The 22,897-nt window shown below is 30.1% G+C and overlaps 3 protein-coding genes and 1 long non-coding RNA gene across 5 annotated transcripts; all 4 read right to left on the bottom strand.

The window, feature by feature from the left end:
• Nucleotides 1–6,958: 6,958 nt before the first annotated feature.
• On the bottom strand, nucleotides 6,959–8,994 carry LOC137832575 (dof zinc finger protein DOF3.4-like). The gene has a single exon (XM_068640801.1). It carries the CDS (start codon nucleotides 8,165–8,167, stop codon nucleotides 7,274–7,276), a length of 894 nt encoding a protein of 297 aa, XP_068496902.1. The 5' UTR covers nucleotides 8,168–8,994; the 3' UTR covers nucleotides 6,959–7,273.
• A 2,927-nt stretch (nucleotides 8,995–11,921) lies between these two features.
• On the bottom strand, nucleotides 11,922–13,476 carry LOC137832576 (uncharacterized). Its single transcript, XR_011084598.1, has 2 exons — nucleotides 13,134–13,476; nucleotides 11,922–12,112 (listed from the first exon to the last, which is right to left on the bottom strand). It is a non-coding gene; the product is annotated as an uncharacterized lncRNA (long non-coding RNA).
• A 1,823-nt stretch (nucleotides 13,477–15,299) lies between these two features.
• Nucleotides 15,300–16,434, bottom strand: LOC137832568 (uncharacterized protein ECU03_1610-like). Of its 2 annotated transcripts, none has more exons than XM_068640792.1 (2): nucleotides 16,249–16,434; nucleotides 15,300–16,000 (listed from the first exon to the last, which is right to left on the bottom strand). In XM_068640792.1, exons 1-2 carry the CDS (start codon nucleotides 16,369–16,371, stop codon nucleotides 15,398–15,400), a joined length of 726 nt encoding a protein of 241 aa, XP_068496893.1. In that variant the 5' UTR covers nucleotides 16,372–16,434; the 3' UTR covers nucleotides 15,300–15,397. The 2 variants fall into 2 exon arrangements, with proteins under 2 accessions (XP_068496893.1, XP_068496892.1); XM_068640791.1 differs by having other exon boundaries at nucleotides 15,300–16,006.
• A 2,239-nt stretch (nucleotides 16,435–18,673) lies between these two features.
• On the bottom strand, nucleotides 18,674–21,742 carry LOC137832577 (small ribosomal subunit protein eS6-like). The gene is made up of 6 exons (XM_068640803.1): nucleotides 21,603–21,742; nucleotides 21,458–21,522; nucleotides 21,057–21,114; nucleotides 20,840–20,948; nucleotides 19,712–19,984; nucleotides 18,674–19,180 (listed from the first exon to the last, which is right to left on the bottom strand). The coding sequence occupies exons 1-6, from the start codon at nucleotides 21,606–21,608 to the stop codon at nucleotides 18,942–18,944; spliced, it is 750 nt and encodes a 249-aa protein (XP_068496904.1). The 5' UTR covers nucleotides 21,609–21,742; the 3' UTR covers nucleotides 18,674–18,941.
• Nucleotides 21,743–22,897: the final 1,155 nt, after the last annotated feature.

Here is a 22,897-nt window from a genome sequence, read left to right on the forward strand (position 1 = left end):
AATGCGTGTTAGGGAATTATGTGCCTTCTTCTTCGGACTCAAGAAAAGAATCGAATAAATTCCATCACCACCACCATTAACTTTTTTTTCTCCGCTTCCACTTTTATAAGTCAATGCTTACTATTCTTAATTTTCAGTTGGTGGAGTGTGATCATGCTTTACAGATAAACTAATTCAAATATACCATATGAACTGAAACCGTAAAACCTTTTCTTAATAAAAACCTGGTGCACAAAATGCTCATGAATAAAGTATTTGATATTTTTGGTTAAGTTATTCTTATTAGTGTATGGTATAGGATATTAAAATGGCTTAAATTTAGCGTCTAAAGTTGATTCGGATGCTGTTGCTGCATATTTAGTGATAGACACATTATAAGTTTTACCCTATGCTACGTAGGGGTGTACTCTATAAATTAACTTACAAAATTATCCTATTTTAGTAAAAAAAAAAAACTAGATTGAGATATATTTTGTTTTGGTGAAAAGCAGTGAAAATGAACGTGATTTGAGATTGGAAATTGGGAAGTGATGTGGCTCTGAAGAGAGATATAGAAGAATGAAAGGGATGAAATGTAAGTTAGCAGAAGAATGGTGTTTAAGATGGGAAAGTAAAGCAGTGTTGATGGGATAATAGAGGTGTAGATGAAGGGTAAGGAGTCCCATCCCATGATATTTGATGGCATAGGGCTCCACCACCACTACCTCATGCCATGTTGCTAATGATACATTCTCTGGAAGAGCACGAGAAAAAAAAGATAAGAGTCCCACGCATACACACATGAAAATGATGATGGATGAGATTGTGGTGATAAAGCCAGACACTGGATTGTTCCTCCATGCATGTGTCACTAGCAGCTTTAAGCAAACACTGGTATGGTAGACCACCATTTCTAGAGTTCAAGCAGCAACAAGATATGGACAAGGTCCCCACTTCCACCTCCCATCTTCTCATTTTTTATGTCACTTTAATTCTAAGCTTTCACAAATAACACATGTCTTCTTTTTTTCTCGGCTACACTCAAGAGTTTTAATTATAAATTATTAAATTATAATAATAAATAAATTTATTATTTTAATTTATATTCATATAATGAATTTATTTTGGTGTGCTAATTTTATGTTGTTTAGATTAGTTTGAAAGAAGTATCTATCTTTACAAATAGATTAAATATGCAAAAATTCAAGTTGTTTTCTTGAATTAAAATCGAAAACAAAATTTGAGGAGAAGAAGAAGAAAATAAAATCTATAATATCTCATAAACATAATTAGAAAGAGAAAGGGGGGAACTTCATAGAGTTTTCTTAGTTTCTTTTATTCTTTGTAGTTCTTTTGTTTTGTCTCCGCGTGAAAGGTTAAACCTCTTTGATTCTTTTGTAATTACTCAGTGTAGTTCCTTTGTAAATCTTTTGAAAGACTGGTTTTTGTTAAACGTTATATTTGAATGCAAGATTTAGAGTCTTCCTTATCTTAAGTTTTGGTTTTTTAGTTAGCTCACATTATTCTAATTAATTTCTTGGGAACATCATATTGTTCTAATTAATTTCATTGGCGCATGATTCAAGAGAGAGAAGATAAGTATACACATGGAACAAAGTGAATACTGTTAAAATAATAGACGTATGTTTTACTAGTGAGTTTCAAGTTGAATCAAATTGACACATATTCAATCTGGTTTAGCTCTCTTTGTACATTAAGAAAGAAATAATCTTTAGAGAACCTGTAAGCAATTCATTAGTGGAAGAACTTGGGGATCTATCACTTTTTATTAGTTTTTTAAATCTCTTTTATATTTTATGTTAAACAATCTCAACCCTTTTTATCTTTATTGTTATGACTAACTAATTTTTCATGCTGAAATATATATTCTAAACACTGATTTACTAATTATTGGATTCGTTGGAAAATCACTTGGGGTCATCTTTTCACAATTATATTATCATCTCTCTAGCGTTAAACAAGTATACATTGTAATCATCTTAATTTGATAACAAAACGACAACTATCAATAGTATATTATATAATTTATTATATATATAATATATTATCAATTATACGTTAATGTATAGTTAATTATTGTCACAGAATAACTCCATGGATAATCGATTATGACCAAAAAAATAAATGTATGGACAATTAATTTAGATAATCGATTATGGTTAAAAAATAATTTCAAGAATAATATATTATGGCCAGAAAATAAATGCATGGATAATCAATTTGGATAATTGATTATGGTAAAAAAAATAATTGTATGGATAATCGATTATTGGTTACGTTGAAACATAATGGTAATCGGTTATGATTAATGAAAAATAGAACTCAAGTCAATTCCCTCTAGTTAATGTGACTTTCCTTTGAAATCCACTCATCTAAGAGAGGAAGTGAATAAAGCACTCTCACTTGCTCACATTCATACTGAAACAAACAATCATCACTCTCACTCTTCCTTTCTTGCTAACAGTGGAACCCCTAATTCAAAAAAAGGTTTAAAGATGTAACAATACTTGAAGAAGATTTGAGATGAATGATACATTTTTTTTAGCAAATAGCAATAAAATTAAATGATGTCACTTTAAGGGTGATCTAATCCTTATACAACAAAATGATTCTTCCAAAGAACTTTTCCATCTACATATCAACTAAAAGACCTCTTATTGTCTATCTCATCTCTACCAATAATAAAAGAAACTCAAGAATCGACATTTTACATAAAACTAAACTAAATGCATACATACCAAGGGTTCAAGACACCAATTAGAGATGAATGATACATACCAACTACATTCAGATGGAATTTCGTCCTTTAGTAATTATAAGTAATAAATATTATTTTTTATAGTTAATTATTATTTTATTTCTTGATTAAGGGTATCATTCATATCTAAACTAACTTAAGTAACTTGTTTGTTATGTTTCATATGTGATACATATACATAAGTATCATTTTATTTAATAAATTATTTATATTTTTTTAAATGAGATATTTGATTGTATAATTGTTATTATTTTAGGAATATTATTTTAATATTATTTATTTTATTTATAAAAATAGGTTTTCGTGTATTATAATTAGTTATAATGGTAATCATAACCCTAACTCCCATACCCAAACCCAAAATCTTTAAGTGCCATAAGAATAAAACTTACACCCAAATCATAATTCTAATCCATAAGACATTGGATTGTTAATTATTTTTTAAATATTTTTACAATTTTAAATATTAAAAATTTTATTATAATAGAAAATTTATTTTTATTTCTTATAATACTAAGTAACTCATATTTTATTATTTAAATATTTATAAAACACAAACAAATTTATAAAATTACAAATATTTTTTAAAAATAAAAAATTCTCCTACACATCTTATCATTCACTAACACCTGATCGTGGTTAAACTAAGTGAAGAATCCTTCTTAACACTCATCTTAATAACAGTATGAAAATATATTTAAATATTCCACTATTTGCATCTAAACCCTTTACCTTTGAAATCTTTTTACAAATAAACTTAAATCTCTAACACTTTTATTTATCCCGTCATCGTACAAATCATTATGCTTGTTTCTAAGTTTAGGATAGTTTAGTTTCCTCAAAAAATATCTAAGGCAATGTGTAGAGAGACTTCATTCCAACATTTTTTTTATTCTCTCAAAAGCCAAAACTTTCCTTTTTTCTTTCAACATCAACACCATGGACCAAAATTCATCGGTGAAATAAACAAGAAATTCCATTATAGCAGGATTAACAAAAACATCATTAGACTTCCTCCATCTATTAGTACCATATTTATCATCTTTTTTCTGCTAGTAAAATCCAACACAAGACTCTTTTTCAACAATTTGAACAAAAAAAAAATCCAATTAAAAAAAATGTGGGATAAGAGTGAGAGAAATTATACTTTGAATCATATGTCACGTTAGTAGTCATTTTACTCTTAGGTTCTGTTTGTTTCTATGGGTGTACTATTCACAAGGAAAGAAGTGAGAGGATATCAATGGTTTAGATTCAGAGTTTTGCAGAGAAGAGGAGGAGAGGATATATAGTAAATATTCTCTCTCCTCAAAATGAAGAGATGTAGAGGGAAAACCACATCAGCATGTGTTATTATCGAATTTACCCTCATTCATCTGCAAGGGTTTTTAATATTAAAAAATAGTATTTTTTTTAATTTATATAAGATATGATTTATTTTCTAATTTTATAGTATATATTTAATATTTTAAGAAATTATTTGAAGTTCTCTTTTTATTTATTTATTTTTATAATTATTATGTTTATGAGTTAGTAATTTATTTGATAATAGTTTTTTATGAAATTATTTTCTATTATTAATTACGTTATATTTTTTCCATTACTATAGGTTTTTTAATAATAAAAAATATTAATTTTTATTTATACAAGATTTATTTTTTAATTTATTTTTTATGTATTTTCTAATTTTATAATGCATGTTTAATATTTTAAGAAATTATTTGAAGTTTTTTTATTTAATTTGTTGAATACATTTTTTTCTAATTATAATTTTTAAATTATATATATTTATATTTAATATATATTTATTTTATAATTTTAATTTTTAAATCTACGAAATATGTGAAAGTTGTTTATTTTAAATAAAAATAACTCATTTCATTGTTAAAAAAATTTAATAGGCAAGGATAAATTTACAAAGTAACATTTAACAATTTAAAAAAATAAAAAAACTCCCTCACAACCATCATATCACTCACCAACTCCGATAAACTTTCCTCACGCATTCACTCTAACATACTTCAATCCAAACAACATCATTTTCTTCACACTTCCTTCTTACATCCTCACACATCCACCCCCTCAAATCCTCACACATCCACTCCCCAATCCAATCACACACTTAATCCCACCAAGAGAAGGACTCGTAAACTAACAAAATGAACATTAAATAATCCAAATAATTTTTTTTAAGGACATTAGTTCTTAATTTTTACACTTAGTAGAATCTCCCTTGTTTCTTTTCCTTGTTATCATAACCTTTGGTCTCCTTTTAACATTCTTCATATGAAGTTTGTTTGTACTCAACTGATTCATTTTTTTTATAATTAAGGCTAATTTTGTGAATTTAAACTCAACTTAATTGAAATACAACAAATACGAGACCAGATTGGGACAACACAACTTATTTCCATAATAGATGACTTTTTACCTTGTCTTTAATGCACTCAAACTCTTGACTAGAGATTTGGGGCTTGCACTTTGGAAGCATCTGATGTGAGTTTTCTCCCAACTACTCCGTTATTAACACGCATAGCAATGTGATGAAGCTTCACTGGAAAGATTTTCCAATCCAAACAAGTCCTCCCTTCATTCTCATCATCACAATGTCATCAGTTAAACACCTTAACATCTCATGGGCTCTTCAACACCCATAGATAAATTTGTTAAATTGCTGAACTATCACTGATATTATATAAATTCGAAGTAGTTCTTATGATATTTTTTTGTAATATTACTGATATTACTTCGTTTAGAGTCAAAGTTAAAGATAATTCATATTCTTCTTCTTTCCTTAATTTATTAAAACACTTTTTAAGAACAAACATGCGATGGAGTAACAACTTTAAAAAGAAACAATATTTCAAATACAATAATTCAGCTATGTTCCAGGAAATTTTGTTACATTGGCAGCCCTAATGAAATGCAAAAACTGATTTTGGTGAGCAGAGTAGGATGGTGGTATTTTCGAATTCTACATAGTGATTGCTGATGCATTCTATGGTGTCAGAAGTTGCACATTCGTGTGACAAACGATGCGGCAGAGTGGGGAGTTATCTCGAGATGTTTCACTGCTTTAATATTCTCTCTGCTTAGAGATCTCCTTATGGCAGACCAAAGATATGCTTTAATCGAAAGCCACGACTCACACACCCCACAAACCCCGCCATTTCGTACAATTTTTGGTCACTTCCTTCGTAGGCCACTTTTCCACAACACCAGTTAAGCTCCTGTACAATAATACTAATGTTATGGCCATTGCTTTTGCAATTGCCTGGCACAAAAATATCATTTTCACGTGCAATTTCATCCCAATTATACATCAACTTTCTTTTAAATTGATATATGATTTACTTGTGTTTAACAACATGCACTTGTAGGCATAATAATTAACAATTGACGAGATGCAAAATGAGGTGAACCTTTTGCATCTAACATATATTATTTTAAGCCTGCTACTATTTATATCATGCAACAGTTAAACGAAGATGAAGCATCGTTTAAACCATGGTATAGTCCGGCCAAAAGAAAAGGCAAAAATGAGAAAGAAAGAGGCATGTGGAGAGTGGGTTAGTTAATGATCAGATAATGAGGGAAACTCATGCAGGTCACATGCGCCTTTTGATTTGCACTTTGCAACGTCGAAATATAAGGACAAGTAACAGTTTGCATGCATTATTAGCTAGGAGGAGTAAGTAAGATTGACTGACATTCCCTAAAAATGGTACGGAATAAAAACTTTTTTAACACACATGTTACATAATAACGTTATTTTCTATATTTCAAAGTCTTTTTTAACACAATTTTATACCAGAAAGAATAAAGGACCAAAATGAAAACAATTCTAAACATTATCATTTTTTTAATGATCAAACAACGAATCTGATGCTAATAAGCCAGGACGAAGTTAAAGCGTAACAGCAAAGCGCACAAAGCATAGTTGCAAATAAAACAAACGGGACTCTTTAAAGCGAAAGAGAATTTGGATCTTCAGTCACCCACATGCCCAATATGGAACCGTTCCATCAACTTTTTTACCAAACACATCATTCCTTTTGTGCATGTATTTAGCAAAGTTGCCTCGTTAATTTCGAATTTAACATTCCTTTTACACTTTGGCTTAAACTAACAAATCATACTTTGCTTTGAGCAAGACAATAGCTTAAAAAGGCATAGGATAATCGATCGTAACAAAAAAACTTCACCTGATAATTCACTGTGTGTAATTAGAAAAATATTATATGTAAAAGTTTCGAAACGACCTGACCCAACCCAGAAATTCTCTATGCAGCTATCTATGACAAAGGAAGAAATAAAATGCTACGGTTGATCCACCAACAGCACAAAATTCTCTAGAGTCCAATGTTTGCACAATCAACTAAGACCAATACACCTGCTATAAACCTATGCTACAAATCATATACCTAAAAAAAAGACATAAAACAGATGGAGCTAGTAAAAAGACAAATCAATTGCTCAGAACTATGCCGATCAGGATTCTGAAGGTGAATGAAATCACGGTGGAGGGCCATACCCTGGAATATCAGGCCATTGATTTTGCACCAAAGAGGACCCAGAAACAGTAGCAGCAGCAGCACTAGTCCTCTCGGAGTTACCACCAATAGTGGTACTGATGGTGCTCCACAAAGAGGCATCAGAGGCTCTATTGCTGGCATTAGTATTATTATTGATGAAGCTATGAGGCCAATCATGGTGAGAAACACCACTGCTATTGCTATTGGTATTAGCCATGGTGGATTGATCATATAGAGACACCATCTCCCTTTGATACAATTGCGGCGGACGAATTGTCCCAATTGACCCAGTGGGCCGCTGAACATTGAAACCAGATAGAAGGCCCAAATTGGAAGAACGCAAGGCGTCAGTATTCAGAGACTGATCAAAAGGGTGTGATGATGGATTGAGCGAATGCATAGCAGCCAGAGAAGACAAGTAGCCACCACTTTGGTAGAAAGGTGAAGCCAAAACTGAAGAAGGGTCTTTAGCCCTCATCGCCGTTGTTAAAGGTGGTGGTTGGGTTTGAACCACCACGTCTTGTGATTGTTGTTGTTGTTGCGGAAGCGAGCGAGAAGAGGAATTATCCGATGATGATGGATTGGAATTCTTGGCGCGCTTCCCCTTGCGGCAACCGCCACCGACGGGGACGTTCCTTAAGGTTCCACCTTGAGTCCAGTACCTCCTGCATGTTTTGCAAAAGTAACGAGGCTGTGACAAGCTATAGTTGTTGTAATAGCAAAATTTGGTGTTAAGAGAGTCGCATCGAGGACACTTTTGGGGTTGTTGAGGGGCCTGAACCTGAGCCTGTGCTTCCCCTTGCTGCATCTCCTTCATTCTTGAATCCTGAGGCAGTTTCTTCATGTCACCTCCTTCTCCACCTCCTTGCTCCATCTCTTCTATCTTTTGACTTTCGAGTATTTGTGTGTTTTTGGGATGTGTTGTTTTGTATTTATATTCTAGAAACTATAGTAGTGGTTGAGGAGCATGCAGGTAATATGAGAACGTACGAGTGAAAAGTGTGCGGGGATTTCAGATTTGAGGGGTTTTATTTGACTTGTACGTGTCTGCGAAAAATGTATCTGAGAATCTAGAATGGCTAAAACTGTGGCAACTAATTACCTTGTGCATGAGTTCCCACCACCTACCCGCAATTAAACAAAAAAGAACAAGTGGGCATCTCAAATTTGCAAAAAAAACTTTGAAGAATATCTAATGAGTGTGTAAATGGTATTTGATTCAATAGGATCGATTCTGTGAAATCTGGATGGATTCTGACGATCTTGAAAGAGAAGAAATTTCCATGTGTTTGAAGTGTTGAGTATAAGGAAAAAGATGAGGAGAAAGAGAAGAAGGGTCAGAGTCCGGGCCTAGGGGTTAGAAAGAGAAATGGAGAAGTGCAGTGAGATTTTGGAGGTTTGATTGAAGGGCAGCTAGAAAGAAAGAAGAAAGAAAGAAGAAAGAAAGAAGGGAGAAACATAGAAAGAGAGTAGCTGAGAATAGGAGTAGGAGTACTTAAGAAGTGAAGAAAATAAAGATGGTAGAATAGGGTAGAGTGAGGACCAAGAAGAAGGGTGAGGGTTGAGGCGGCTGTGGAGGAAAGAAGAAGAAGAAGAAGAAGAAAAAAAAAAAGAGATTAATTGGAGTGAGTGGTGAATCAAATGGTGGCTATGTCACAACAACTGCTCAACTCTCTTCTCTCTCTCTCTCTTTCCTTTCACTGCTACACCTTTTTACTCTTCCATTCATTTTTAATTCAAAAATTCTATTCATACTCTCCTATCATAAATTCCAAGACCATACAATTAATAATTAAAAAGACTATCATATCTTAAACCTTCTCTACACTTCTAAAAAAACATCATCAAATTATAATTAATTTTAAAGACTAAAATAATTAATTATTATTAAATTAAATTAAATATTATTTTAAAAACTATAAATATATTAATATCTAAAATATAAAATAATTTTTATTATTAATAAATTTTTATAAAATAATTTTAAATTAACATCTAATCAATAAATATCAATATTTTATCTTTTAATATTTTAAATTATAAATTAGTCTAAAAATAAATTAATTTGGATCAATTTAAAATATTAGTAACTAAAAACTTAATAAGTTAAATAATAATTTAAAAATTATTTTTTATTTTTTATTAATAATAAAAATTACTTTAAACAACATTTAATTTAAATAATATAATAACTAATTATTTTTTATCTCATGTATAAAATTATTTTTAATTAAATTTTACAGAATTTAATATTTAACTCATGCATAACAATTTTATTTCCATTTTATTTTTATTTATCTCTTCAAGAAAAAATTAGGAAGAAATTTATGCTAAACAGATTCTATATGTGTAAGGTTATATAGAGCGATTTTTTTAAGAAAATTAAATTTTAATATCTGATTATATGTTTTACTTTAAAAAAAGTTCTAACACATTTATTTGGACACGTTTTTTTTCTGGTTAAAATTTATTAAAAATCACAAAAAAACTATAGAATTTGCTTCTTATTTAATGATTATTAATCTGGATTTTCTAATTTAAATAAATTGTGATTATTAAAAATTATTTATCTAAAATAATATTTAAGAAAACGATACTAACCCTTATCTTCTTTTTTTTCCGTACAGAGTTTGGCTGAAGATTAAGACTATAAAACTCAAGTTGTATCTTTATCAGTAAAAGGCTTTTTTTTATCAAGAAAAAAAATCGTATTTAGTTTTCTGATTTAAGTCACACTCACAAGTGAATGCATTTAATAATTGTTTTAAACATGTCATCGACTGTAGAATATTATGTATATATTTAGTTTTTATTTTAATTTTTACAAAATCTAGAATAGCTTATATTTATAATAGCTACATCATAACGAAGATGAAAATAAATAATGAAAAACCTTACAGAAACAGAAAAAAATTACAAAAAAAATATTTATTTATATAAGCATTAACTAAATATATGTTCTTTGAGAGTATATCGGACAACGTGCGAAATTTATATACGACATAATTAATATTATTGAAATAATAATAAGACAGATATTAATGTAAAAAAAAAACAACTGAGATTTCAATAGTAATAACGACTTACTATTTTGATTTACTTTATGATATCATTTCGTGTTTCGTAGGCAAACCTTTGACACCCCCATATATTTGACTATTTCCGAGGAACATGTTCCTACAACATTTTTAGGTCCCGTTTCTGTGTTCTCTCCAATTCAAAATTGGAGGGTCGTCATATTCTTCCGTCTCATAATGGCTAAATTGGAGTAAAAAGAATATAGAGACAGAAAAAAAAATATTTAATTAAAAATTCAAGATGAATTCGATAATTAAAAAAATCAATAATTTTTTTAATTTTGTTTGATTAGTTGATTTTTTTAGTTCAAACTCAAATTAATTATATTAAGTTCAGTTTTTTTTTTTATTTACTTCAACTTAAAAAAAAAAATAACGAATCATTAAACTTATTTTTAACCTCTACATTGACTATACTATTCTTTTATTTTTCACTTTTATTCTATTTTAACTTTTATGTGTTATTGAGTATCTTAATTTGATCATGCTTATTATACATATTTTTACATGGTCGAAGTGAAAAGGTGTGTATTATATTTAGAGGAAACTAAGGAGGGACCATATCCTTGGAGAGGGATAGTGTGGTGATATGAGATGATGCATCTGTTGTTAGTTGTTGTTACTTGTTACCTTATAATTAATTAATTTATGATTTCACTCACCTTCGTGGTCCACTTCTGACAACTCTAATGTGAACTAAACTATGCAAATTCCATGACTCATGTGATGATGCAGTGAAGGGAGATGGTGGTGACGATGCCTGATAGAGGGGTTACAACTGCTCCTACACCCTACTACTTCACTTTCTTCTCTTCTCTTCTCTTTTCATTGCTTAACTAATCTGCATACCCTCTAAATTCTTATATCTTTCTGTTTCTTTATTAATTTATCAAAAGCAAAACTCACAACTCATTGTGCTTATGATAACACTAGTTTTTTAGATGTTGTATTAGTCATAAGTCAGCACCCAAACTAGGCCTTGACCAGAAGGTAAAGTTTTTGGTCCTTGGTGAGGACTCCTTACCAAGTTTTGCAGTATGATGTCCTTAAAACGAAGGACCATGTGGGCCATGGAGTATAATTTGGCCCAAGTGATCGCCAGGTGTTGGCACAGGTTACGGATGATCAAGTGTCTGGCACTTTCAATGGGCCTTAACCAAAACATAAAAAATTGTGCTCAGTAATAAACTGTAAAAGTATCACCTTAAGAAGTCAAGTTCTCACTTTTAATTTCTGTGCTTTTATTAAAAGCATCACCACTTTTGCTTTTTCATGATTTCTTCTTATGTTTTCTGTATACAACTACCTTTTCATTTTAAAGTCTGATAACGTAAACATGGATCAAATCCTCTAACCTAGTTGAGTTAAGATGTGTTTGGATACCTATATATTTTTTTCAATTCACCAATCTATTCCTTCCCCTTTCTATACTTGAGAAAGGGTGAATTGACATTTGAAGTCTCAGACCAGATGACAAACCAAACACTGTCTTTTTGCCTGATAAATTCTTGATGTGGTTCCTGCATCAGCATTGTTTCATAAGTAGTTATGGAATTCAATTGCCTTCATGGGTTTGAATAGTTTATGAGAAGTTCTTCATCAAAAAAACTCAACAACAACATCTTCCTCTTTTGCACTCTCTTTTCCTCTCAGACATTTCTTCTGCCATGTGTCTTGCCTCTTGCAGAAACATGTGTTCTATCAGCTCTTCTGTCTCCTATTCCTTCACCTGAATTTCTCGACTGCAAAAAAATATATAGATTCATTCTTACAAGTTGAATTTAAACTTGCTACATATGGAGTGTGAAGTTTCTTAGATTCAATATCTATTTGTGGCTCTTTTTTTCATAAATTTGCATGATACGTTTGAATCACCACTAGCAGCAAAATTCATCTTTACTTATTTAACTTAACCAAGTTTGAATCGATATTTAATAAAATTTACTGGTATTCAATTAAAATTTTAAAAGACTAGAAAACTTAATTGTTATTCAAAATCATGTATATTTTAATAGATTATTTGATTCATTAGACTTCTATGGATTTAATAGGACTTTTTTATTTTTAAGTATAAATATTATTCTTATAGGACTATTTTTTTATATAAGAATAATAACAGTAGTATTCTCTTTTTCAATTTTAAATATTTTTCTACATCCAAGTAACTATTCTTTTGCTATTGTTCTGAAATATATTTTCAACAGTTATTGTTTTTCTATTATCTATGATTGTTGAATTAATGAAAATAAGATTTTATTTTATTCTGATTTGGTTATTATTGAGCTAACTAATAAATTGCTACTATGTTTTAGATGTATGAAAAAAAAAATTGTTTTGAATTCTTATTCACAAGTTCAGTTTATTTTCACTATATATAATAAATTATGAAGTACATATCTCTCCATTATACATATATTTGGATAATAAAGTTGTTCCTTATTTACAATAATAACTTTTCCATTTTAAAGGAATTATCATAGGATTTATATAGACTGCTATAAAATGCACTTTAATCTAACAGCTTTACAGAATAAGAGAGAGAGAGATACACTCTTTATGATTTGATCCAAGTATACTATTAACCCTAGTTCATAAGATAAAGTTGATACCACACTCATATACACTGTTTCAGCAACATTACTAATCAACTTTAAATCTCCAAGATTCAAAGTAAATAATGAGAAGCCATTTGAAGAAACATAACCCAAAATAAGACAGAAGCCATTTGAAGAAAAAGAAAAGTTGTGATAGTGATGTACTTACGTTCCTTAAGGTTCCGTCTGAGTCTTCATGATTTGCAAAAGTAACGACCTGAACTTGCCATCCCTTTGTTGGGGTCCTTCACTCCTTTCTTCATCCTCAGCTTTTGCTTCTAATTCATAAAGTTGATCTTTTATCTGTCAATTTGAATTGTGAGTCCCAGAGAAGTGAGAAACAGCAGAAAAGTAACAAAAAGTGCTGAATAATGAAGATTAAGATTATAGGATGAAGTTACTACAAGGAGAAAGAAGGTTTAGGATAGAGGAAGACGAAGAACAGAGGTTAATTGGGTTTCAATCAGTGGTGAATGAAATGGTGGTTCATCAAGACTTGTCATTGTCAACTCTTCTTTCTCTCTCTCTCTCACTGTGCTTTTTATACCCTCCACTTTACCAATTTTCTTTCTTTTCATAATAATGGTTCTTTCCAAAAAAAAATCCCCAATTACTCCTACAATATTTTCCAATCCACCACCTTTTAATTTTGAGGTCTCACACCCTAAATCTGAAGCTTCGAAAACATCCCTATATCTGTTTTTTTTTTTTTACGAAAACAATATAAAAAAACTCTACAAAAAAAGATTTCAAAATAGATAAATAAATAATTAATTAAAAATTAATTTTTTATCAGTAATTAAAAAGTAATGTTAATTTTAAAATTGAAATATTGATTTAATTTTTTTATAAATAATTAATTTATTAATTATTAACAGAAATATTACTAACCCAAATCGTTGATATGATAATTATTTTGAATAAAATTTTAAAGTTTAATAAATAGTCACTGAATCAATATTAAAAAAATCAAAATAATTGTAATATAAAAATTTTAAAAATCTTAATTTTAAATGTAAAATAAAATTTTATTAATTTTTAAAAAATATTCAATTAATCAATTGTTAGCAATTTTGTTAATAAATTTGAAGTAATAAATTTATAATATGATGTAAGTTAATGTTTGTTAATTTAATTTTATATTTGGTAGAAATTTTAGCAAATGTGAAAAAATATTATTGTATTAGACTTATTGATTAATAAATGACTAAAATGATTACTAGAAATTATGGTTATATTTTCTAAATTATGGTTTAATGACTCAAATAAATTGAAATGAATGAATTCAGTACTAAAAAAATACATTTTTTTCATACTTTATCATAGTAACACAGTATATAAATCAAGAATCATATTCTCAAAATTGACCCTGTGTAAATATTACATGTAGAAACAACTCAACAGTGCATGATTATTTTTCAATCACTAAACAGAATAATTTTTATTAGCCATTCTTTTTAAGGTTATAATAATCTCTAAAATATTTCAGTTTCTAATCATCTTTTTAAACTGTCGCAACTTTTATATATTTTAATAAATTTATATTTAGTTGTATTAAATTAATTATTATTTTCATCTTAGACTTTTGCTTGAAGAAAAGATATCTACAACTTTTACATCCTCGTGAAACATGCGTGCTTCTAGGATTCGTACTCAATATTTTAAGTATTTTTAACATTTTAAAAGTTTTAAAAACCATTCTTATGCCTCTGCTTGTGGTCTATTTATATAAAAAAAATTAAAATTATTTGACAAAATTTCACATGAGCTCTTCTTTTATTATCTGTAAGAGGTTTTGTCAACAACAAATATTTTCTAGTCATCGCAAACAACTAAAACTACTTTTTTTCCTTATAAAAAATTATTAAATATTTTTCAAAGTATTGAGGCAGGATTTCACATTCCAAAATTTAAATAAATAAAGAATGTGAACGGGTAATTTGTATTTCACATTCAAAAATCTAGAAAAAAAATCAATAAAAAATATGAAGGGGTAATTTGGATATGGGGTGCAGGAAGAAATGAAGGAGGTGTGAGGAAGACGGAATTTCCCATTCGATCCCCTTCAAATGGGTTCTACTATTTTCACCTTATTTTGTTGTTTTTTTCTCCAAAGTTCTGTTATCAAAAACACATTTTCATTGCTAGACAATAGAAACAAGAGGGGTGATATTTGACACCTGTAAATTAAAATAGGTCAACTACATAACCTTTAATATTAATTAAATTTCTTCTTCTATATTTTAACCTAAAATACTAATATAAAACAATAAAAACAAAAGTAAGGTTATATTTTTTAATTAGGAAATTTGATATACAATAAAAACACAAAATGGAATATATATAAAGTTTTTATTCCAATATTGAGAAGCAGCACTAGAAAGAAACATATACTTATATAGATAAGTATTCAACAACACAATTATTCATTCTCTAATAACCCTTATCACCATAACTCTTCCCAACTCTTCTCTTCAATTCTGCAACATCATCGTCATCAACCTTGAGACCACCACGACCATGACCATACCCATCATTATCATCATCATCATCATCCTTCCCAACCAAGGTTTCCTTGATCTTCTGCGTGGTGTCCTTCGCCGCGTCCCACGCCCCCTGCACGCCCTGCTTCGCCTTCTCCCCCACGTTCTTCAGCGTCTCCCCTGTTGATGCCGCCACCTCCTCCGTCTTCTTCTTCGTCCACTCCGCCCCTTCCTTACCCTTCTCCGCCGCTGTTCCCGCCGCCTCCTTTGCACTGTCTTTGGTCTCGTACGCATACTCTTTCGCCTTCTCTTTCGCGCTCTCCGCACTATCCCTCACTGACCCCGCTGCATCCTTCGTCTTCTCCTTCGCGTCTTGTGCATATTCTTTCGTTCTGTCTTTCGCTTCTCGCGCCTGATCCTTGGCCAGGTCCAAGCCTTCACTTGCCGTTTCTTTGGCCTTCTCCGACACTTCATCTGCCTTGCGCTTTGCCTCTGCCGAATCATATGTCCAATTCCCTCTTGCGTCTCTCGTTCCTTCTGCTGCATTTCTCCACTGCAACTATATACACGTCAAATTTGTCTTTCAACCTAACTTAACTACCCCACTAGTTTCTTGATTCACAAATTCAACCCACTTATATCATATGAACATATTAAGATACAGATCATATACCACAGTCCTAAAAACTAAAATTACACCTTGGTTATATCTACTATTTTGACCGTATTACTATGAAAGAAGGTTTCTAACATAAATAACAGAGTCGAAAGAAAATACAGTTGTGACTGTGATGGACTTACCTCTGAAGAGTTGGGAGAGGAAGAGAAGGTGACCGTGGAGGGTTTGAGGGCGAGGGAAGGGGCGTGAGGGATAGACTTTGAGAAGCGAAAGAGGGTACTTCTGGTTATGAACATGGCTGCCATATCTTTTTTCCTCTGTTTTTCTCAGAAAATTCTGTTACTCGCTTCAGTTTCATTTCTACGAGAATTTGATCGGCTTAATATATAGTTGAATGGTTTCACACCGTTTTGAAGAGCTGCATGTTAGAAAGAAAAGGTGGCAAAGAAAAGGGTTGCCATGTGTGTTTCTTCCTGCCACGGTCTCTTGCCAACTTGCCACGTTTTTAGTTGCAGGGCTGAAAAGTGACGTGAAGAAAGTAACTCCAATGAGCCAATCTTTTATTGACCAAAGTAGCAGCACCGTTTACAATGGGAATCAAAGCTATTGGCCGATTTTAAATGTGTAAATGAATTTAGGATCAATAAACATACATGCAATATATAAATTATGTTTATTGAATACATGAATATATAAGGGTATGAAATTTCTCTATGTACTACCGGAAACACAGGCCACACATTTTTTAAATATTTTTATTAAATTCATAATAAATTTTTAAGTGATTATATTTCAAATTTTCTATTATTTATGATAAGTGAAATTTGTGTTAATAAACATATTTATATTTATTAAATTATAATAATAATTAAATAAATTTATATTATTTATATACAAAGCAAAATTGATACTTGAATGAGGTTTTTTTTAATTATATGTAAAACATGTCATTCATATAATTTGTTGGTTTTTAAAAACTATGTGAAATTAAACTAAATGTATTTATGACATCTTAATAGTATATAATCTATAATGAAAGATTGAATAAATTATAAAAATCTCATAATAAGTGTAGATATTATATTTTACAAAAAAGATTGTTATTATAACATATACTAGGATATGAAATTATCTTGTATTGTTGTTACGGAAAATAATGAATTAGAATAAATGTATTATTACATATAAATTTAAATAATTAAAGAATTTAAAATATTTAAAAAAAAATATCTTTTTATTAGATTTGAAAGTTGAGTCTAGGATCTCCATTATGTTGTGAATACAAACAATAGAATGACACAGTTAAAAAACATACTAAGAAAACAAAAAAGTCTTAGTATTCTAATTTCATATTAGTGGGATTTTTACAACAAAATTGATAGATTGTATAATAAATGTGTTTTCATTCTCCTTTTTATGCTTTATATTCAAAAAATGTGTTTTCTAATATATTTTTTTTCAAATCCAAATTCAGTTTAAAATTTAAAAAATATATTTTCTATTTTTTTCAAATTCAAATTTTTTAAATTTAAAATGGTCATATTTTTTAAAATCATAAAGAATCAAATTAGAAAAAAATTATATACAAAATAATCCTATTTATGTATGTGGTTCCTTTTTCGAAGTCAAAAATTTGTTTTAGATTTTTTAGTTTAAATTTGTTATATTTTAAAATATAAAGAATAAAATTATAAGAAAATGTATACACAACGGGATTCTCTTTATATAATCTTACATATGAGTCACTGTATTCAAGTGAGCAAGCTAAATCAAAATGTGACCTAGTTATGAACTACTTCCCAGGTAGAAAATGAATCATCAAATATAATATGAAGTGTTCATATATAATGATTCTGCACTAATTGTCTTATTTTGATTTTAGGTTTATGTTATGCTAGCAATATTCTCGTAACACAGATTTTTTTAATTCAGTTTCAAATGTTTAACAAAAAAAATAAAGTTTTACTTATATAATTTCATTTGAATTTTTTTTTGTAATTTGAAAATTTCTATGCTATGATATCAAATTTAGATCAGCTAACACTATTCAAGTTACAGAAAGCATGCTTATCGCTGACCTCCTACGAACGCTAGAGAAACTGGTGAACAGAAATATAATATGATTATCCATTTGCAGATATCAATGCCTAGCATTTCAATGGCTGGTTAATAAATATTAAACAATAGATAACAAAGTGAAAAGTTAATCTTTCTTGCAATTTCATGATAGCTACTGTATAATGCAAAGCAGTTAGGAAAGTCCTATAATTATCAAAATGAATAAAAATACCAATTCCACGCAAAGTTCAGTCGTATCGTCCATCTCTAACGAGTTTACAGGGATCCACTCCAATTGAAAGATAATTTTAATCTACATAATTTTAAAGGCTTTTCTACACAATCTTTTTTAACCGTTAACAAGATTATAATGGTTCTTCTAGATTATTTTTCGCTGTAATATAGCAGAATCTCACTACTTACAACAAAAAATGATAAAAAGATCTTTCAGATTTGCTATTGTTACTAAACTAACATGCTCTATAGCTAATAAAGTGCTTGCATGATAATAGAGTAATGTTTTGAGAGATAATTCAAAGGCTATAATCCTTTTGCAACCCTTCTCTTCATTAAGGCATAAACAATAAGGACAAGCATTCGGTTGGGGGAAGGAAAAATATGACAGTATAAATATCAACTTCAAAAGGTTACTAATTTCACCGAAAAAAAACAACTCCATTAAACTGTCGAACAAAACATAGAAGAAATATTAAAAAGTATTTGAATAGCAAAATAGAAACATACCAAAAAAAGGTATCATGAAATGACACTATCAAAAACTAGAGCGAAGCTTAAACTTCATCTGTCTGAAAGAAGCTTATGCTGTGGCAGCTGGTTTAGTGGCACTGGAAAGTTTTGATCTTCTCTTGGCCAAGCTCTCACTCCGGCGTTCTCTCTGCTCCTTCAATCTGGAGGCCAGAAGTTTCTGGTACTCTGCTGCCTCTGATTTTGCTTTAGCAATTCTCTTCTTCTTATCTGCGATCCTTGCTCTCTTTCTTTGGAGGGTTAGGGGAGTGACCAGACGTTGTATTTTAGGAGCCTTGCTCACCTTTTTCCCTGCAACCAAAATATGTAAACGAATTACAATCACAACTTCCATATCCAGGTCATTTCAAACAATAATCTTAAACATAAATGGGCCCTCTGTCAAAAAAATGTACAAAAATATACTCAAACCAAAACTATACATTTTCATCTAAAAGAATGAAAAGTGATAAAATATAGGAGTTACCTCTTCAGCTCGCGCTAATATTTTAAACTTTTCAAAAAGAACGATGTGAAAAGAACACATTTATATCAAAAGTCCTATTTTTATACACACAGCTCCTTGAATGGATAATTTAGATAAATTCTTGCAGCAAACAAAGTATAAACTACATAGAGATATAAATTCAAAAGTAACTTTCATAAACCAGAACAGCTCTGTTAATGTACTCAACTTCAAGCTAACAAATTTGATAAATTCAAACTTGGATGCAGAAAAAAGCAGCAGTAAACATTACAGGTTATAAAAAGGTTAAGCTTGTAATTTATTCGTAAAGACAGCATAAAGCTACGTAGAACAGTTGCAAATAAAATACACATTACCAGCTTTAGTTGTAAATGTTCTCCTATATGTGTTGACATACTTCCTGACATCATCATCCTTAGACAAGTTGAACAGCTTGCGAATTTTGGAAGCTCTCTTTGGACCCCTCATCCTTGGCTTTTCAACATCTGTCAGGCCTGGTAAATCATTTTCACCCTTCTTTACAATTACCAAATTCAAAACAGAGAGGTCTGGGCTGACAATGCACCCACGAACAGACTTCCTCCTGCGCTCTCCATTGCGCCTTCCATATCCACGGAAACAAGGAGTTCCTTCTCATGAAAGCAATGAAATGAAACTTGACATCAGACCACAAATCAATGTTGCAAAACTGACAGTATCTCCAGAACAAATATGTACGATCTTACATAAAAAAAATTCAAACAACACGAGTTATTAAACAAAGAGGTGTTATGTCACACACAAAGGAATTTACAAAATATTCAAGGCCATATCCAACCCAAATACGAACGTGAGTTGAAAGAATGTGACTAATAGTTCCGTCTTATGTACCACGGATACTGACACAAACACTGAACACCAGACACGAACACTTTGACACATGTAATTTCCAAAATATAGGATACATATTTATATATTATTTAAATTGACAATCAAGATTTATGAGAACAAAGTTAATCAAATATAACAAAAATGAATCTAATTGATATATCTAAAATCTAAAAAAACAAGAAGTGAATATAATTCATTTAAGGCATTTCATCCCTTTCTTGATCATCATCATTGAAAAATACACTTTACTTTAAATTCATTTAAAAACAAATTAACAACTTTAAAAAACTTCATATTATATGAACATATGATAAGAGATTAAATAAAAACATTCTCAATAATACATATATAATCCCCTTATTCATTATCTATATGATTTGTTACTTATTTCTATAATCATAATAGAAACTTATACAATAAGTTTGAATGCTAAGAAAATCACTGTATTTGTCCGTTTTAAAATTGTAATGGAGACCCAAAAAATGTATTTGAATTGGACACTTGACGGATATGTTTTGTGCACAGGGATACACCATTTAAGAGGTGCGTCCAAGCTTCATAGCTTGAGACATATTCGTAATCAACCCAAACAAAAGAATTTCTAATGGTCAGACCTCTGTGCAGCAGGAGACGAACACGGCCAGGGGTCAACACTCCCTGCTTCATTGGAAATCCTTGCTTATCACATCCTCCAGTGATTTTGAAGACATAGCCTTTGAATTCCTGAAAGCAGCGAAACAAATAATGACAATAGATCAATAATTGATCAATGTTTATCAGGAAATTTCAGCAGATAACCGATCTACGGAAGGATTCCAGCCAAAAAACTACCTCGCCCAAAGCATCACCAAGAACCTCTTGAGAGATCCTCTTGTCCCAAAATGCTCGTCTGCAATTTAAAGCCAAATCACCGTAACATAAAAACACGACTCAAAATCAAACAAAATCCAGCAACACAGATTCCCACTCCATTCATTAATTTGTCACGCATAAAATAAATGTTACAAGACTTTTCAATTACAAGTTACATAGCCCAGTAACACAGGGAACACAGTTTCTTCAAATAACGAAAACTAGTACATAAAAAAAAATTTACAACTCCGTTATAGCGTTTCAACGTAGAAAATTGGTAAAATTACAATAAGGGGAAAAAATTAAAATTATGACATTAATCATTCCTTTCTTCCTAACATCGCAAGCAACGGAAATTAAAATGGTAAAGAATAAATTACAGCTTAAGGTCGTCATCGATTTCCAGCTTCTTCTGACAACCGGTGGTCGGATTCGCAATGTTGAACTGCAAAAGTTTTGAACGGTAAAATTTAGTCCTAATCAAGAAATCAAAGCAGCAAGCAAATTAGGGTTTCAGAGATAAACCTTCATCTTGAAATCTGGCTCCGAGTCTCTGTGTCAGCGTCGCAGCAACTGAGTGAAAGAATAGAAGAAATTAGGGTTTTTACTTTTCTTCAGTGAATAATTGGGCCTGACCAGCCCATGACCCGAAATCTAACGTTTAGTCTTTATTTTTATTTTTTCCTTTTCCCAATTTGTGTCTTCGTTAAATCATTTGTGTTTTCCCATTTAATGATTGGTCCAATTTTTAAAATATTATTTCGAATATTTTTATACTTCTTTTTTTTATTTTATTCCTCCCTCGTTATCACACCTTTATTTTTAACTATTTTCTTCAAATTGTCTCGGTGATTCTTCTTTCTCTCTTTCTTTAATTAAAGTGTGTGTGTTTTTAATTTTTTTATATTAATTGATAAATTCAAAATTACAGAAACAAATAATTCCATACCATATTTTAGTAAAAGAAATATGGTAGAATTTTTTCCTTTATTCCCAAAATTATAACTTTAATAAAAGTAAAAAAAAAAATTATTTAGTTCCCCAGCATATCTTATTTTGAACCACAATTAAAACACCAAATGACAATATTTCTTTTAATAAACATTCTTCTAATTAAAACACCAAAGGGTGGCTTGTTTCGTTTCTACTGATGCTGGTCATGGTGGCTGAAGCATCTAATTCAATCGATGAACTGACACTAATTAAATTTATTATAGACGACTATGAATTCTTTATGACCTTCTTGTTAGAATTTCATTTCATGAATCTTTACGTAAATTTCAAACTATAATTACATAATAAAACTAAATAAAAAAACATCTATGATTTCTCTCGTAATTTAATACTGTAATGTCAAATGATGATATTGCATATTAATCATTTGAAATTTTAAATAAATAAAATTATGAACCATACCAAATTAACTACATGCATTGATTCTAAAAGTGAATACTTGTTAAAATGTTATTAAAGAAAATGAACATTCATAACAACTATATTTCTTTCTACTCTCTCAAATTACATGATTATACAGTTGGTTTGGTCCGTTGCTATGAAGTTACATGTTGGATCAAAAAATAACACAAAGATCTTATGTGAGACGTGTCAAGAAAGTGCTAGAATCATTCCACATTCCGGTAATACCATTTTTTTCCCATGTTCTCTTAAAATTTCATAATTTCTCAAAAACAATTTCATTTTTAAAAAGTGTTCTCTTAAATAATACTAACCAACAGCTCCTACAAAATTTTATTTAGCTGAACAATTCATTCATATTTACAGCTAAACATAAAGATGCCATATCTCTTTATTTATAAGTT

Source organism: Phaseolus vulgaris, chromosome 6 (genome assembly GCF_000499845.2).
Source record: "Phaseolus vulgaris cultivar G19833 chromosome 6, P. vulgaris v2.0, whole genome shotgun sequence".
Lineage (NCBI taxonomy): Eukaryota > Viridiplantae > Streptophyta > Magnoliopsida > Fabales > Fabaceae > Phaseolus > Phaseolus vulgaris.